Source organism: Ascidia mentula, chromosome 4 (assembly GCF_947561715.1).
Source record: "Ascidia mentula chromosome 4, kaAscMent1.1, whole genome shotgun sequence".
NCBI lineage: Eukaryota > Metazoa > Chordata > Ascidiacea > Phlebobranchia > Ascidiidae > Ascidia > Ascidia mentula.
Window position 1 is genome coordinate 14395352 of NC_138569.1, and position 15536 is coordinate 14410887.

A 15536-nucleotide genomic window follows, 5' to 3' on the forward strand; every position below is an offset into this window, starting at 1 on the left:
TTGTATATTTTCATCGTGGTTTGCAAGCGCTAGACAAGGCAATAGTAGATCTATATTTGAACTTTGGACACCGCAAAAACGAACGGAAAACGGCGAAACATGAAAACCAAAAATTCATGACGTTATGAGACCGTTCATTGCGATGTTGAAACATTAATCCGGAAAAGAGATGTCGGAAAATGAAAAAAAAGTTCGACGCCAGTTTATCGATCCACCTCCCCAAACACAACATCAAGGGTTCCTGAAATGTACACGCAACGTCAATTGACGTAACATTTGGGTAAGCAGTCGAACACATCAGCAAATATTTATTTTTTAAGCAGTCAAATGTATCTGAAATGGACCTAACGCCCCAACGCAAAACTTATGATGTAATTCCTGCGGGCTTCTGTAAAATTGATGAACTCACCAATTAATGCGACAATATCAGGAAGCTGTAGTCCAGGTGCGATATGTTCCAAGCAGGCCTAAAAATGTCTGCATTAGGACAATAATTTGGTGATAAAGTTATGAAAGAATGCTACTTACGAGATGAGCGAATCCAGGAGCCTTGATTTTGCATCTGTACGGTTTACTGGTGCCATCTGATACAAGGTAAACTCCGAATTCACCCTGTCACCACAATCCACGTTATTATTTACAATTTCATATGGCCAGGAATTGCGAACGTCACAAGTGCAACAAACACAGGAAGTAAAATAATCAGAAAATCATTTTAAACTTTAACTAAATTTACCTTTCGTTTACAAAAGTGTTTGGATTATTTTGTTAAAGCCAAATATGTTGCTTGGAGCTAAGGCTGGGAATATAATATGCTAAAATGCAAAGCTTGCCTTGGGAGCCTCCACAGCCGTATAAGTGGCCCCTGCAGGAACTTGGTAACCCTCAGTGAAAAGTTTAAAGTGGTGAATTACAGACTCCATTGAGTCCTGAAATAAAAAAATACATCATTTTGCGAAAAAAAAATTAATGCAAATTGAGACATTACTTTCATTTGCGCCCTGGAGGGTGGAGAGATCTTATTGTCGTCAACCTTTATTTCACCAGGTGGCATCTTGTTCATGCACTGGTGGATAATGCGGAGGGACTGTCGCATTTCTTCAACTCGGCACATGTACCTAAAGAAGGTTGATTTATAATGTTGCGGAGAATCTCATACTTTTCGTCTTAGCAGAGACCTTCTAATTACGTCAAAGTTGGGGTCCGGGGACCCCCTGTACTAAGTTCTAACGGTCTTTTGATAAATGTGCTCCCCCAAATTTTAAATCGGGCATGTTACGTCACAGTGCGCTCATCCATATTTTAAGGCCTATGTAAGCAATTCATCAATCTCCCAGCGTGCTTGTTCCAGCAAAGTTGCCGCGAAACAATCACAACGCTTTACGGAGCCCTGGGTGAGAACCAGTGTTAAAATAAGTGAAGCTAACAGTTTATTATATTTTGCTTGTTTATAACCCGTATAAAAATAACATTATTCTTATCGCGATAATTACCTGTCAAACGTGTCACCACGTGATCCAATAGGAACATCAAACTCGACCTGGTCATAAACGTCGTAGGGTTGTGTTTTGCGCAAATCCCATTTGATTCCCGACCCACGTAAAATAACACCACTGTGAACAAACAAGAAAAAATATATATAAATAACACACATTTGGTTTTGGTTTCGTAAATTAGCAGCTTTGATATTTGTCTTCCTGAACACGTAGTACTGGAATGTTTGAACAATTTAAGCAGTTTAGTTGCATTTTTTTCCATATTCGGAGTAGGTTTTAGCAAACGAAGGTTGGTAACTTTCATGCAAGTTACCTGCATCCCCAAGCCAATGCTTGTTGCGCGGTGATGACACCAATATCAACAGTACGCTGCCTCCAGATGCGATTTTCTGTCAGCACCTGTGTTTAAAACGCAAACGTTTACAACACGTATGTAGGTAATCTGTATGACATATATTCAAAAGTAGATAACAAATTAAATAAAAACACTTTTTACTCATATAAATCGTTACTCATTCTCGCGAGGTTCGTGCGTAAACTTGTTGCTTTCCTTTTTGGCACTTTTTATCAAACAAAGCAAAACTACATGCACAACAAAACAAGATGTGGCGTATAACAACGGTTTGCAACAAACCAAACCTCTTCCATCTCGTCTATTCTGGCTGAAAACCTGATCGCCCAATCGTAAATATCGTCCATTAGTCCCAGCGGCAGGTCTTGACTCACACCTCCAGGTCTCACGTAAGCTGCGTGCATTCTTGCTCCGCTTACCCGCTCGTAAAACTCCATCATCTGAAACAAATGAAATTAATTTTTAGTTTCGAGGTCTGCCATGGAAGTGATGTGCAAAGATGGAAGGTTTTTACCTTTTCTCTTTCTTCGAAGAGCCAGAAAAATGGTGTCATGGCACCCACATCTAACGCATGAGTGGTGATGCCCATTATGTGGTTGAGGATGCGAGTTTGTTCCGCGAAAAAAACTGCAATGCAAGAGAGAAATTAGACACCATCACACAATGGTGCCAGTCGCCAGTTCGAATACAGAAGCAAACACGTTTTTGCAGCCAAGACTCGTTTGGAGCGCTTTATAAGGGAAATTTATACATGCAAAGTGTTTTTACCTCTAATCCATTGAGCACGAGGGGGAGCTGTTATGCCAAGTAGTCGTTCAATTGCAAGTGAAAATGCTTGTTCATTAACCATCATGGAAACATAGTCAAGTCGGTCAAAATAGGGCAAAGCCTGCACAATTTAAGAGTTTAAACAAACATTTGCTATTTTTTCAATTTAGATTTATATACCTGATTATAGGTTTTGTATTCAATCAACTTTTCAGTGCCACGGTGAAGCAAACCAATATGGGGATCGGCACGTACAACAATCTACAACAAAAAGTGATTAGATATTTTGCATGTTGGCTTGCTTTGTTAGGTTTTTATACAGCAATAACGAAAAGACAAACTAAACAGTTGTTTCAAATGACTTCATTAAGGTACCATGGACCATAGTGAATGATGCATTACCTCTCCAGTCATTTCAAGAATTAATCTCAGCACACCATGGGCAGCTGGGTGCTGTGGTCCAAAGTTAACTTGCATTGTGTCAAGTTTGCCAAAATCAGTTCTGTTTTTTATTTTGACTGGATCTGCAAAAATATACAAATGAATGTAAAAATAACCACATATTGTCGCGGGGACTACCACTAACTTAAGAGTGACAGGATGCTAAAATACTTACTGTAAAGCTCATCGATGTCTATTTTATCTGTTTCAGCAGATGCCGGAAACATAATATGAAACTTCAGAAAGTCTTGCATGTATTCATTATTGAACTCCCATTTAGTTGCACTCCTAACATTGCACAAATGAAAAAGGCAGTTAGCTATATCAGACCTGCATAGACCATTATAAGTTACCTTGTGGCATTAGTCACCACTGGCGTTTGCTTTAAAATTGTCCTCCACAATGTTGGTTTCGATGCAAAGGAGTGAAAACAGTTTTGAATAAGTCGTGCCATTTTTTTAGAAAGCAAGCAAATTGCATGCAAACAGCATGCACTTTGGCAAACTTAAAACATTTATTACCCCTACAACCTAATGTCAACTGTAGAGAAAACACTGCGATTGAATTACAGAAAACAATTATAAAAAAAACCTAAACGTCAACCCCAATAACCATTTTTTCCAGGCAAAACCAATTGGCATCAGTTAAAGTGCTTAAACCAGTCTTTTGGTTGGTTTCTTTTAAGTTTGTCCCATTATTAACTTCATTGTCATCATAAATCATTTCAACTTGTTCGCAGTTAGTTTCATTCTTTTCTTTAACTTCTTCCTGGTTTGTTGATACTTTCAATAAACTTTTGTGCAAAGTTTGCAAAGACTGTCCATTGAGTTGGCCAATTTGATTTAAACATTTTCCATTGTAAACTTTCCATGGCCCAACCACAGTAGGAGTTATTGATATTTCATCAAAGTTACAGAACTTATTTAAATGGGAAATTTCTGTGCCATTTGTTGAGTCTATTGTAACCACTTGATTTTTTTGTGGGGTTTCTTTGCCAGAACATTTATGAAGCTCTTTGAGTAAAACTGCTTCTGAACAATTAGTTATCTGTGGCAGTTTTTCTTCAATCTTGTTTAGCAAATCTGTGGCACAGACACACTTCGAGTTTACAAGCATTGCAATCATCCTAAGCAACTCCACTTTACCAGCAGCATCTATCTGGATAGAAATTTTGTCACTACCAACACTATCCATTACATGATCAACCCACGTACATAAAATACTGTGTGCATTATTTCCATGAGGTTGCTTGCACATTTCCTTCACCAATTCATGCAAGAAGCCAAACTGCTGCTGGCGATCACATATGATTTCAAACAACCTTTTCCAGAACTTGAAATATTGTGATTTGGATTCTACATCAATAGACAAACTTTTCACAAAATTCCTTGGGTGGGTGACCAAGAATTTGTGTTGAACTAAAATGTGACACAGTTGTCTTGCATCAACCTCGGACTGTGTGCATGAATCAATATCCTGCAGGAGTACACTAGCTTTCTTCTTTTTCCTGGGAGTGTAGGCATGATTAAATTTGCGGAGCATCACATCAACATACTCCAGCAAAAGTTGAAGAAAATATTCATTAGTTGGAATTGGTGTAGAAGCTTTTGTAGTTTGTGTTTTCTTAGGCTTCTTACATTTTGTTGCAACAGCATGCTGGGCATCCCAGTGATTGTCTTTGAGCCAATCCAGGGCAAACACAACTGCCTTTTCCAGCATCTGCAGAGATGGAAGAGGACCATGTGCCATTTCATGTCGCAAATTTATCAACCACTCTGGAATGCCGAAATCTTCTCCAACCTCATGAATAGGTTTTTTAGTGTTACCTTTTAAGCCTTTTTCAGTTACCAAGCCAACAAATTGTGTAATGGCAGAAGACATTAACTGCCTTTTGGCATCACTGCTCACTTTGCTTCCCTCAAGCCAGGACTCTAGCAATCTTGATGTTGCATCAATTGCAACAGGAATTTTGCCACAAAACCTTGCACGCCATAGGTTAATGATATCCAGGGCATAGTATTGGTCTGATAAGGAACCATAGAAAAGGTTCTGGTAACAGCATATCCACTCTTCATCGCAAATCCAACCGACCACTCTGTCAACCATTGCAAAGCATATATGTTTTGTACAAACGCTTAAAAAGTGTTATATTGGGTCTAGTGGGGGACCAAAGTCTTTTAAGAATTCAACAATAAGATGTTTATCAATAATTATAATTTTTGAAACTTTTGAATTTGTGTTCTTGAAGGGTCACCGCAGAGAAAGACGTACAGCGGAATTAAACTAAGTAAGTAATCAGCGAGTATTGTTTGTTCAACAGAAAAATAATTCCAAACAAAAAAATAATAACAGTCGCACAGTGTAATATACACCAGACCCTAATAATTTGCTTTTTGCGAACACACGAAGAACAAATGTTCTTCTTCACGCCTCAGTGAATAGCGGCTTTTACAAAACGGATGATGGCATCATAGTATACTCTTTTTGGGAAAGACGGGTAAGAAACATTTAATATTTTAGGTCATTGGAATTAATATAGTGCCAATTAAAAACATACTAAAAATTTAGTTGGAAACTTTAACCACGTTTAAAGAAATTCAAACTTATTTGCGAGTTACCTATCTATTCGCATGTAAAACGTCGCGTTTGTTCTCCTGGATGTCATGCGTGACGGAGACAATCAGGAGGAGCCGTTGCACTACCATAGGAGTATTATTATCGTTTTTATTTGGAACATCGTTAGCGACATCATAAATCTACAGCTAATTAATCTAATTTCGACCAAGGATTGCACTAAACAGACAGTTGCTAACTGCAAAGTTTTTGTAAAACATTGCGTTCATAAGTGGGTTTTATCTTTATGATGCGTAACTGTGTTGTAGGTAGTTCCGTTAAATGCAAAGTTCCAACAAGCCGACAGACAACAGTCATGGTCGTCACACCATAATTTTACTATTGTGTTTTTGTACATTATGGGCAGTGAAGCACAATAATTTTGCAATGGAGGGGAATGCAATAAAAAACATAGGTGCAATTCAATGCGAAAAGTGTGGTTCCATTATTTTGCAAGCAAACACTGCTGTGTGGAAGGAAGTAAAAGAAGGAATATTTTTGCCACCAATGAAGCAATGTGATGGAGATGGGACAACTGGATATGCTTTTTGGACTGTTTCAGATATGTTTTCATTTGAAAATGTTGGGTTTTGCAACACTGTGGACAATGTAAAATATTTGGCCTGTGCTGATTGTGAAATTGGACCTATAGGTGCTCACAAGTTAAGTGACAAAACAGCATTTTATGTTTTTCCGCAGCGTGTAAAATGTGCAGATGATGATAAAAACCCTGTCAAAACATAGTTGTGGTTGCTATTGTGAGTGATTATTTGTTCACTGTTTTGGGACTTGGTTATGTTTTTCTGTTTCTGTAGTAGTGGCTTGAGAAACTAACCGTCAACCGTTTTTCCTATAAAGTTTCATTCCAATACTTAATTGAGCAAACAACAAATCCCATTCTTATGGAGTTGCATTTAAGCTTGACTTACAAGTTTACAACCAACTATTTCTGCCTTGTGTAATTGTGATGTGCTACCTTATTGTAATATCTTGTTGATCAAGAATCACCAACGCTTTAATGTCAGTTCAGTTTGTCCAGGAGCACTTAAAATTAGTGTACAACTGTGTAAAGTAGTTTCTGATATTGGTTTTATGATGATTGCTGATGAAAGCATTGAAAAAGTGTCTGATGATGGTAGAGATGGTGGTTCATGCAGCACAACCGCGATGGCAACTTGTGAACCAGACACAAAGAGCTTTACTCCACAAGGTGAGCTTTGATGGTTTAAATGCTAATCTTGTTGCTGTTTGATTAAACATGTCAAGAGTTTTACAAAAACATTTTTAAAACTATTAAAAACGTTTCCAGTGCCATTAATGGAAAATTGATTGCAGATATACCAACTTGCCTTCCTCAACCAGGAAATAGTGGATTGTACAATCTTGGCAACACTTGCTATATGAACAGCACTTTACAATGTCTTCTACATAACCCTTCATTGCTGGAGTACTTTCTAACAAACAGAAAATTTAGGTAAGCTGATTACAAAAATACCATCATTTGGTAAAAATACTAGTGCAACTCTATCACAATTTAAAAAAATGTTAATATCAGGGCAATCAGGCAATAAAAAATACTATGTGTTTGTGTACATGTCCTTTTTCCCAAACATTTGTTCAAAAAATGTTAAATTATCTGTGATTCATACAATATTCCCTTGTTGTTTTTAGTGCTGGCTTATTGAATGAATTTCACTCCCTGATAGAAAAGTACTGGAGTGGTAAATGGTCTGTTATTGTTCCCAATTCTTTCAAAGATTTTATCAGTATCACACATCCGCAGTTTTCTGGTAGCTCACAGGTATGTCTGCCATGTTTGTTTCAACATTTTTGTGATTAAGTATGTGTTTACTACATTTATGGAAACATTTTAGTATCACAACCCAAATTATTGATTTTTTTTATCAATACAGTTCTGTGCTTTGTGTGGTATGACAGCCTGCATTGTCTGCAGTTGTGATTCAGAACCCATATTTCATACTAGAAGTCATTCTTAGTCAATATATGTATTTGAATAGCATGACGGGCAAGAATTCCTGGCCTTATTCTTGGGATCGATGCATCAAGAAGGCAAGACATTTGATGAAGTTTGTGACAGGGCATCTCCAATTAACACCAAAATCTGCAATGACCTTAGAATTTCAGATGACAAGTAAGTGATCTTAGTTACAATATGTAAATCTATTCTGTATTTAGGCATTGCAATTATGTGTTCGTTTTTTTACATTAAGTGTTTTCATTCTAGTGCAAAACGGAAACGAACTGAAAGCATTGAATACTTAGACAACTGCCTACCAAATCACAAAACAGTAGATGTTTTACACCAAACAGGAATCTTACATTTAACTACTTTGATAGGTAGGTCTTGTGTTTTGAGTTCTTATATTGCTTCTCCTGTAATTGTTGTGAATGTATTGAAATTCTGCTAAATATCTTGTCTGCGTATGTGCATTTTTTACTTCAACAATGTGAGTTCAATTAAGTAGCATTATTGGCAATGAACTGTAGTCAGTCACATTTTATGGCATGCATTGTTTTTGGATTGAAAAATAGGATTTTTAATTTCTGAATTATCGAAGTACTTTCATCAAAATATGCCTGGTTATCTAGAAATCTGTTTAACAGAGGATATAAATTGATACACAAAGTTGTTTGTATTTACAAATACCATGTCTTTTTTTGGTAACCACTTTGTACCAGTACTAACACAAGCAACCTTATCTTTCTTTATCAAATGCACATGTAGGCAAGGAAAAAAAGACACCCAATGTGAATGTGTTAAACACTGATGTAGAATGTGATGAGGAAATTACAACTGACCACAGTAACAAATATCCACAAGCAATTGGCTCACGACTCAACAATGGTCAATTGTTTCAATTATCAATGACCAACAGACAGAATCCATTCGAGTGTGAAAATAGGTAAGGGCTTAGAAAAAAATTAAGATTACAGAATCGTTATATTGGTATTTGCTTGTCTTGTTTGTGTAGTGATGGAGAGCATGAACCAGATCTGAAACAACCAAAACTTTCTGATACAAAATTTAAACAAACCAACCTGCTGGCAGATTTAAAACGACAAGGTAAGATAAGATACACATTGTTGGCAGTACACTAATGTTAAACATTGTGGTTTAAATATTATGCATAAGAATTGTCATCTTTTGACACATGTTTTCTGTATTTAGGTAAAACTGATTCGGCCACTGAAACGGGGCAACTTGAAAAGTTTTCGTTTGGTTCATCTGCAGAAATGTTTGATCTAAAACGCGAAGTTGGGACCTCGAGCATCTTGACTTACAATGTTAATACCACCCTTTCACCATTTGTTAAGACCACCTTTGGTAGCGAATTGCTCAAAGACGAATATCTTCTGCCTGCTGATAGGGACTGTCTAGGTGTTGGTGATTGGGATAAGACTATGGCATTTAAATGCAATCCATATCCTGTGCCAAATTTTGAAAAAACCTCTGTACCGCTGACTAGCCTTGACTCATGCGAAGAAGAGATTTCTGTAAAAAGGAAAATATTTTCTCTGAAACATCCGGATAAGCCATCAATATTTCAATTGAAGTATAATCCACCCTTCTCTATATCTGTGACAAATAAACAATATAAAATCGCTAACTCATCAAACAACTTCTTCCCGCAAAGTCCTTCTGAACAAAACAGTGGCCTTGAATCAATGACAGGAGAAAAAGGTTTAAAACCAACCTTTCGATTTTTACATCAGGACTTTTTTTAAAAATGGTTTTCTGTAGGATCACTTGTTACGAAATTCACAAATATCCTGGTTGATGAAACACAGAAACCCAGTGTTGCAAATGTAGAAAACGTGGAAAATAATGTTGGATGCAGTAAAATGCCAGACAAAATTGGTGCAAATAACTCAAGGTTGGTAACAAACATTTGTAGCAATTTCTGCAAATACATAACGCAAGTGACAGATCTATGGAGTTGTTTAGGTGTCAAAATACACCACTCAGCATTCTGGCACATTGTTTTGAGTAGCGTATGAACCCTCTTGTGGTTTTAACATCGAAAACCCTTAAGAAGTCTCACCCTGTCGAAACCCTTAAGAAGTCTCACCCTGTGGCAGATGAGATATTGGCTAAAATAAAATCTATGTTTATTTTAATTTTAAAATTACCTGGCAGCAGCAGCATTACAGTTAGTTAATGTTCCCAACAGGTACTTGAGTCAAACAAACTCATCGAAAGAGGAAGCAGAACAAAGTTCTGATGCAAAAATGCAAAGCCACCTCACAGCTGCAGAAGTCATGTGGGAAGAATATACGGAGAAGAATCATTCTGTAGGTTTTTTTCATTGAAGTAACATTTTGTATAATTGATTTTCTTTACACTGGTATGTGCAGGTTATCGTGGACAACTTCCAGGGCCAACTGGAGAGTGTTGTATCCTGTTGTAAATGTGGAAATACCTCTGTAATATATGAACCATTTATGTATCTTTCTGTCCCAATACCTCATGCTCTCCAGACTCTAGTTGGTAAATATATTTTTCTTATAGTTTTGTACTATCATTTCTTCTCTTTCATTTTAATAATGATGAAAACCATACTGTTCAAAACCCACAGATATAACATAATGGTGAACAGCAGTGCCATTTTCTAATAACCTACTTCAGTCATAAATTTGAACATCCACTTTGTTGAGCATTTACAATGTTGTGCATATTTCAGATGTACGACTAGTGCCATTGAATGGAGATGCTATTAAGATTTCTGTATATGTCCCAAAGCATGGTCAAGTGATTGATTTGAAGCAAGCTATAAACCAAGAAATAATGCTTAGTCCACAACAAGTTGATGTGGAAAAATATGTGTTCTGTGAAATGAAAAGTTTTAGTGTTTTTTATGTTCTGGTAAGCACACATTAATATTTGCTGCATGTGTACATGAACAATTTCATGTAAATTGCTGATATTGCACAATGTGTGAACATGCCATGTACTTTTGAGATAGTTGGGTTTAGCAATGAGTGTGTTGAGTGCCCCAAAATCAAAAACATGCGTCACACCCTTTATTTCCTGTCATGTAGGAAAACACCACACCTATCAGAAGCATAAATCCCACAAGAAGAATAGAAGCTTTTGAAATAATTGACATTGTTCCTAATGATGGAGAATCAAATGGTACATCCAAGTTAAGTGTGTTAATTACTTACCAATATGTTTGTTTGTAAGTAGCACCAATACAAACCAGTTCATGGAACAGCTGTTGCATATGTCTGGAAGATTTTGCTGACCCGGAATTGCTACGCCACAATGCCGAGTCATGCTCTGTGATGATATGTCATGCTTGTTTGCAGGTTGATATTAATGAAGAAATATGTATTGTATTTAGGGTTTTTCACAACGAAACTTGTTGCTTTGCAGTCATCTGTGCAGCATTATGGTGTAGATAGTTTTTCCTGCCCTATTTGTCACAGCAAGTGTTCCCCCAATGAAGATTTTCTCCAGCTCGCACCAACCTCAACCAACAGGTGAGGAAAATTACTTTTTGTTTGTTGTAACAGTGAAATATGCTCCACCACACGGAAATGTGAACTGGGCACATATTTAAAACATGACTTTTTTCCCCAACATTTTTTTTATGTAGGGATGTGGTTATTTCTGTAAACTTCAGCTGTGTGGGCGACGATGGTATTCTACATGCACTGGCGCGGCCGGCTTTAATTAGAACCACCACAAGCCTTCCCAGGTCGACGCTCAACCATCTATTAGAAAAGGTTAGTCCTCCGCTCGACTAAAATACACTCCTGTAATACAAAACTTACGGTTTGTTTTGTTCAGTTTACCCAAGGCAGAAATCTGCCACAGAACAACTTTGTCCTTGCTTATTGCTCCCTGGACGGTTTAATGTGCTCACGTTGCTCGGCATTGGAGTCTTGCAAGGGATGTGAAATAGTTGATGGCGACGTGGTGTGTCTGCAACCAGGGGACAATATATGCGTCAGGCAAGTTCCGGTCAGATTGGGTCTTCTATTGTTAGGGTCTGATCGTGAAGCCATACGGTTTTGTATTTGGAATATGAGTTCGGTCAAGATATAGCAAAATAAATACTTAGCGTGCTTCTCAAATTAAACAAACCATTTTCTGTTGATGACTGATTCATTTTATGATAATGGTAAATAACATATATAGAGTTTACAAATGCAAACATTCCAGACATTCTTCTTCCCCTTTCGTGTTTAAACAATGTATGATTCCCAAAATAACTTGTTTATTGTGTAAACAGAAACCGAAGTTGGGACTTTTTAGTTTTACCGTTCTTAGTGTCCAAAAACAACTGGAGGTTACTCTGTCGACCAAAAATACTTTTTCACTTCCGTTTTGTAAAGATATCTTGCAATGAACTTTACAACAAGTTGGTGTTGTGTTTAGATATTCTGATGTCGGTGTGTCGAAAGTCTTTTCACATGAAATCAAAATGGATTTGAGCGAAAAAAGTCCGGTCACGCTCGACATGTGCTTGCAGGCCTTCACGAAAAACGAGGTGTGCTTGCTATACAATGGCCTCTTACGCTAAAAAAAATTTCCTGATGCTTGCTTGCGTTAAGTGGAGAAGTAAAGCTAAATTGATTTTGTGCAGACATTGGACGACAACAACCCGTGGTATTGCGTGTCTTGTGAAAGTCACCAAATCGCCGAAAAACAACTGCGGATCTGCAAGTGGCCAAACACACTGATTTTATACATCAAGCGCTTTCTCTATCACAGCAAAGCTGCGGTGAAAGTCGACGATGAGGTATGTCGGATTATTGATTATATCGACAATACCCGCAAGCGTGTTTGGGATTTAGGATATATAAAAAATACTCCTTCTCGAATAGTTTTTTGTGAAATTCCAATATAGGAGATAATCTATTGATGTACTAAAACCTTTTGTGTATAGTGTTTCCATACAATATTTATTTAGATATGTTATCTAATATGCGCGTTATGCTGCATTTATTATGGCAGATAGCTATAATGGCGTGTGTGTAAGACCCCAGTGTTAGGAAGGTATGTTTTGTATTGCCATTCTTTTAAGTGTTTGTAATTGTTGCTTATTTCTGTTTTGCATCGAACCTATTGTATTTTACACGAATTTGTCACTAATTTTTATTGTACAAGAGCTCTGCTAATCAAACGAGTAAACATTCTTGTTCAGTTTGCTTGGAATGTTGACTCTCCCTCGTATGTTTCCAGGTGATGTTTCCAGTTGACTCGTTTAACCCTGGCGTGTTGAGTGGAACAGATCCTTCGCAAAACAAGATTTACGATCTTTCCGCTTGTATTTCACATTATGGAGGTGGGTGAAAGTCCTACAGCACTTAACAGAAATTACTCATTTCGTAGATCAAATTGTATGCGCACTGGGCAGTGTAAGATTCAACAGTCCATACCACCTTCGTTTTGGTGTACATGTAATTCACGTTGGTTTTTGGCTATAGCACTGATGATGAACGCTATTGTGTTTAAACGTCTGCTTAATATGTCCTGCATCTTAGCTCATACGTTCCACTAAGTCTTGTTGAAAAGTGTAAAATCGTCCCCTTCACGCCTGATAAAAGAGTAAACCTTGATACATCTTCAGGTGTCCATTCCGGCCATTACACAGCCTCTTGTAAACACGCTACCACCAGTAAGTGGCATCTTTACAACGATGACGTGGTTACCGAACAGGAACTCTCGACTAAAGACACCTCTGGGGCGTACGTGCTCTTCTACCAACAGCGCGAATAGAATCACCGGTTTCTTGCACTTTTCAGAAGAAGATTGCCGAAATTAAGGTGTTACAAGCCGGTACTTTACTTGTTCAAAGGTTAATTGAAATAGAAACTTTTCTGCAGGGTTTTCAGGGTTATAGTTCTTGCATGTATTTGAGAACATGTTGAGTTTTTTTGATGTTTTATATCCGATATCTGGTCAAACACATTTTCTTGTGTTGTTTTGCCTGTTGTTTAATGAGTGAACTGCGGTATTCTTATTTCCACTATAATCAAAGCTAAGCCCTACATGCGAATTATCATCCATGGCCTGTTGCGATTGCATGTCAAGCAAGTATTCTGCGCAGTTGTAGAACTCCATCTTTCCATTATTCGATCCATTGCTCGTTTCACCTTGGATTTTTCGAAAGGTCGCTGGTCGCCAACTTCTAGTTCGCTTTTGTCATCCGGCACTTAACCGTAGGTAAATATATGCGTGATTTGATCTGCGTTTAAATAGCAAACGGGACCAAACCTTTCACTGCGAATCTCACGCCGTTATGCAAAGTCTTTATATAAAATAAGCTCCAGGAAATAGCCACACTGCGGCGTGGAAATATACTGAAATATTCAGCCCTCAGGCCGCAGTTTAATTGTTTTTTTTTTCGACATTCTGCGATTTGCAATGACGCCGCAGGTACTCAAACCAGACAAAGGGTCGGATTGGGGCCGCGACTCCTTGTTTGTTGCCTTTGCCTTCTACAAAAGAAAGAGTCAAATGCTTTTTTTTCGACTTAAATTGGCAAAGATAATGTTTTGGAAGCGATTCCGTCTTACCCTTTTTACGCTTGGCGTTCTGTAAAACTTGTTTTCTTCGCATATGTTGCTTTGCAAGGACTTCCGCGCTGCGTACTTTGTGCAAACCGTGCATGTGTTATACCCCTTTAATTGGTATGGACACCAAACGTGGCCTTTTGTAAGGTGTGCATTTTAAAACTAATTTGTATGACTGGGATGGGACGTCAAACACTGTTGTCGCTAAAAAATCTTTCTAAAAATCAACAAACAACGATGTTCATTTTAAACGTTTTCATTTATTTTCTGCAACTTTTGTTAAATGTGCACGGCCCCATATATTTGGCGCGTTAATTATCCACCAAACGAAGCTTGGTGCAAAACTAAACTGTGACCAGCACGTTATCAATGCAGTCCCCTTTATTGCGCGCGGACCGTGTTCAATTGCCTTTCAACATCGTGTCCACACCCGCTGTGTTCGTTTTGTGCTTGTCACCTGTCAGTGTTATCTCCCTTTATTCTGTCGCTTATTTTCGATAACTTTTTTCCAAATACGCGACCTTGATTGCCAACAAGCTTGTGAACTCTGGAAATCGTGTGAACCCTGGAAAGGTTGCGAAGATATGTGTAATAATCCCAGCAGGAACAACGCGGCTTAGTGGAATAATATCAAAGGCTTGGGGAAGGAAGTGGCCTTGTGATTAGTTCACATCTTTTTGAATGAAATTTTTGCAGGGATATATGAAAGGGGCATCGTGAATAATTTTCCAAAAGTGATGGTCAGTTGTAACTTACAAAGAAAGGAGCACTGGCAACTAGCCGTTCAATACAATGAATAACCACCAAATTTATGGAGCAGCGTTGTCACTAACGACTAGAAGATGTAAATATTTGTGTGCTTTATTTAGTTTCTGTAACTTTGTTTGCACGAGTAGAATTGAATTAACGTCATATATGATGAATGAATTTGAACAAGGAAGTCAAAGCTAGTATGCTAAACATAGAGCTGACGTTTCAAGCAACGCTGTGTTCATCATCAGTTTCGGGCAGGCAACTGAAGGCCGCAACTCTGTATTTCTGTGGAAAATAGTTTCTTGGTTGGGAAATGCCCTTCTCGAACTCTGTCCTGCGTAACAGAGTTAATTGTATGTAACAATGCATGGGTGCCAGTGTTTTGGATAAATGAGGATAAATGAGCGCAAATGAACAGGCTGTTGCCAGGGCGTGTTTGGGGCAGTTTCACTATGGTTTTCAGGGTTATTAGTCAGGCAGTAAATTGGTAGAGGGTGCTGTTGAACATGTAGCTGAAAAACTACCAAAATATTGAGGTGGATTTTGTGGAAAAATGAATCACAGAA

General features: G+C 37.9%; 3 protein-coding genes across 4 annotated transcripts; 1 reads left to right on the plus strand and 2 right to left on the minus strand.

The window, feature by feature from the left end:
* Positions 1-34: 34 nt before the first annotated feature.
* On the minus strand, positions 35-3604 carry LOC145897007 (NADH-ubiquinone oxidoreductase 49 kDa subunit-like). Its single transcript, XM_082985160.1, has 14 exons — positions 3411-3604; positions 3233-3345; positions 3019-3140; positions 2797-2877; positions 2617-2737; positions 2363-2475; positions 2136-2288; positions 1810-1895; positions 1494-1613; positions 989-1118; positions 834-929; positions 529-612; positions 410-467; positions 35-241 (listed from the first exon to the last, which is right to left on the minus strand). Exons 1-14 carry the CDS (start codon positions 3509-3511, stop codon positions 204-206), a joined length of 1416 nt encoding a protein of 471 aa, XP_082841286.1. The 5' UTR covers positions 3512-3604; the 3' UTR covers positions 35-203.
* Positions 3535-5441, minus strand: LOC145897006 (uncharacterized). Its single transcript, XM_082985158.1, has one exon. It carries the CDS (start codon positions 5161-5163, stop codon positions 3649-3651), a length of 1515 nt encoding a protein of 504 aa, XP_082841284.1. The 5' UTR covers positions 5164-5441; the 3' UTR covers positions 3535-3648.
* A 1259-nt stretch (positions 5442-6700) lies between these two features.
* LOC145897346 (uncharacterized) lies at positions 6701-14762 on the plus strand. 2 transcript variants are annotated; one of them, XM_082985597.1, is made up of 21 exons: positions 6701-6880; positions 7006-7144; positions 7342-7471; positions 7689-7822; positions 7916-8028; positions 8417-8594; positions 8664-8755; positions 8861-9373; positions 9434-9566; positions 9864-9984; positions 10048-10180; positions 10374-10555; positions 10732-10825; positions 10877-11001; positions 11069-11175; positions 11292-11421; positions 11486-11649; positions 12077-12188; positions 12285-12440; positions 12884-12986; positions 13272-14762. In XM_082985597.1, the coding sequence occupies exons 1-21, from the start codon at positions 6763-6765 to the stop codon at positions 13418-13420; spliced, it is 3126 nt and encodes a 1041-aa protein (XP_082841723.1). In that variant the 5' UTR covers positions 6701-6762; the 3' UTR covers positions 13421-14762. The 2 variants fall into 2 exon arrangements, with proteins under 2 accessions (XP_082841723.1, XP_082841724.1); XM_082985598.1 differs by having other exon boundaries at positions 10880-11001.
* The last annotated feature ends 774 nt before the right edge of the window (positions 14763-15536 follow it).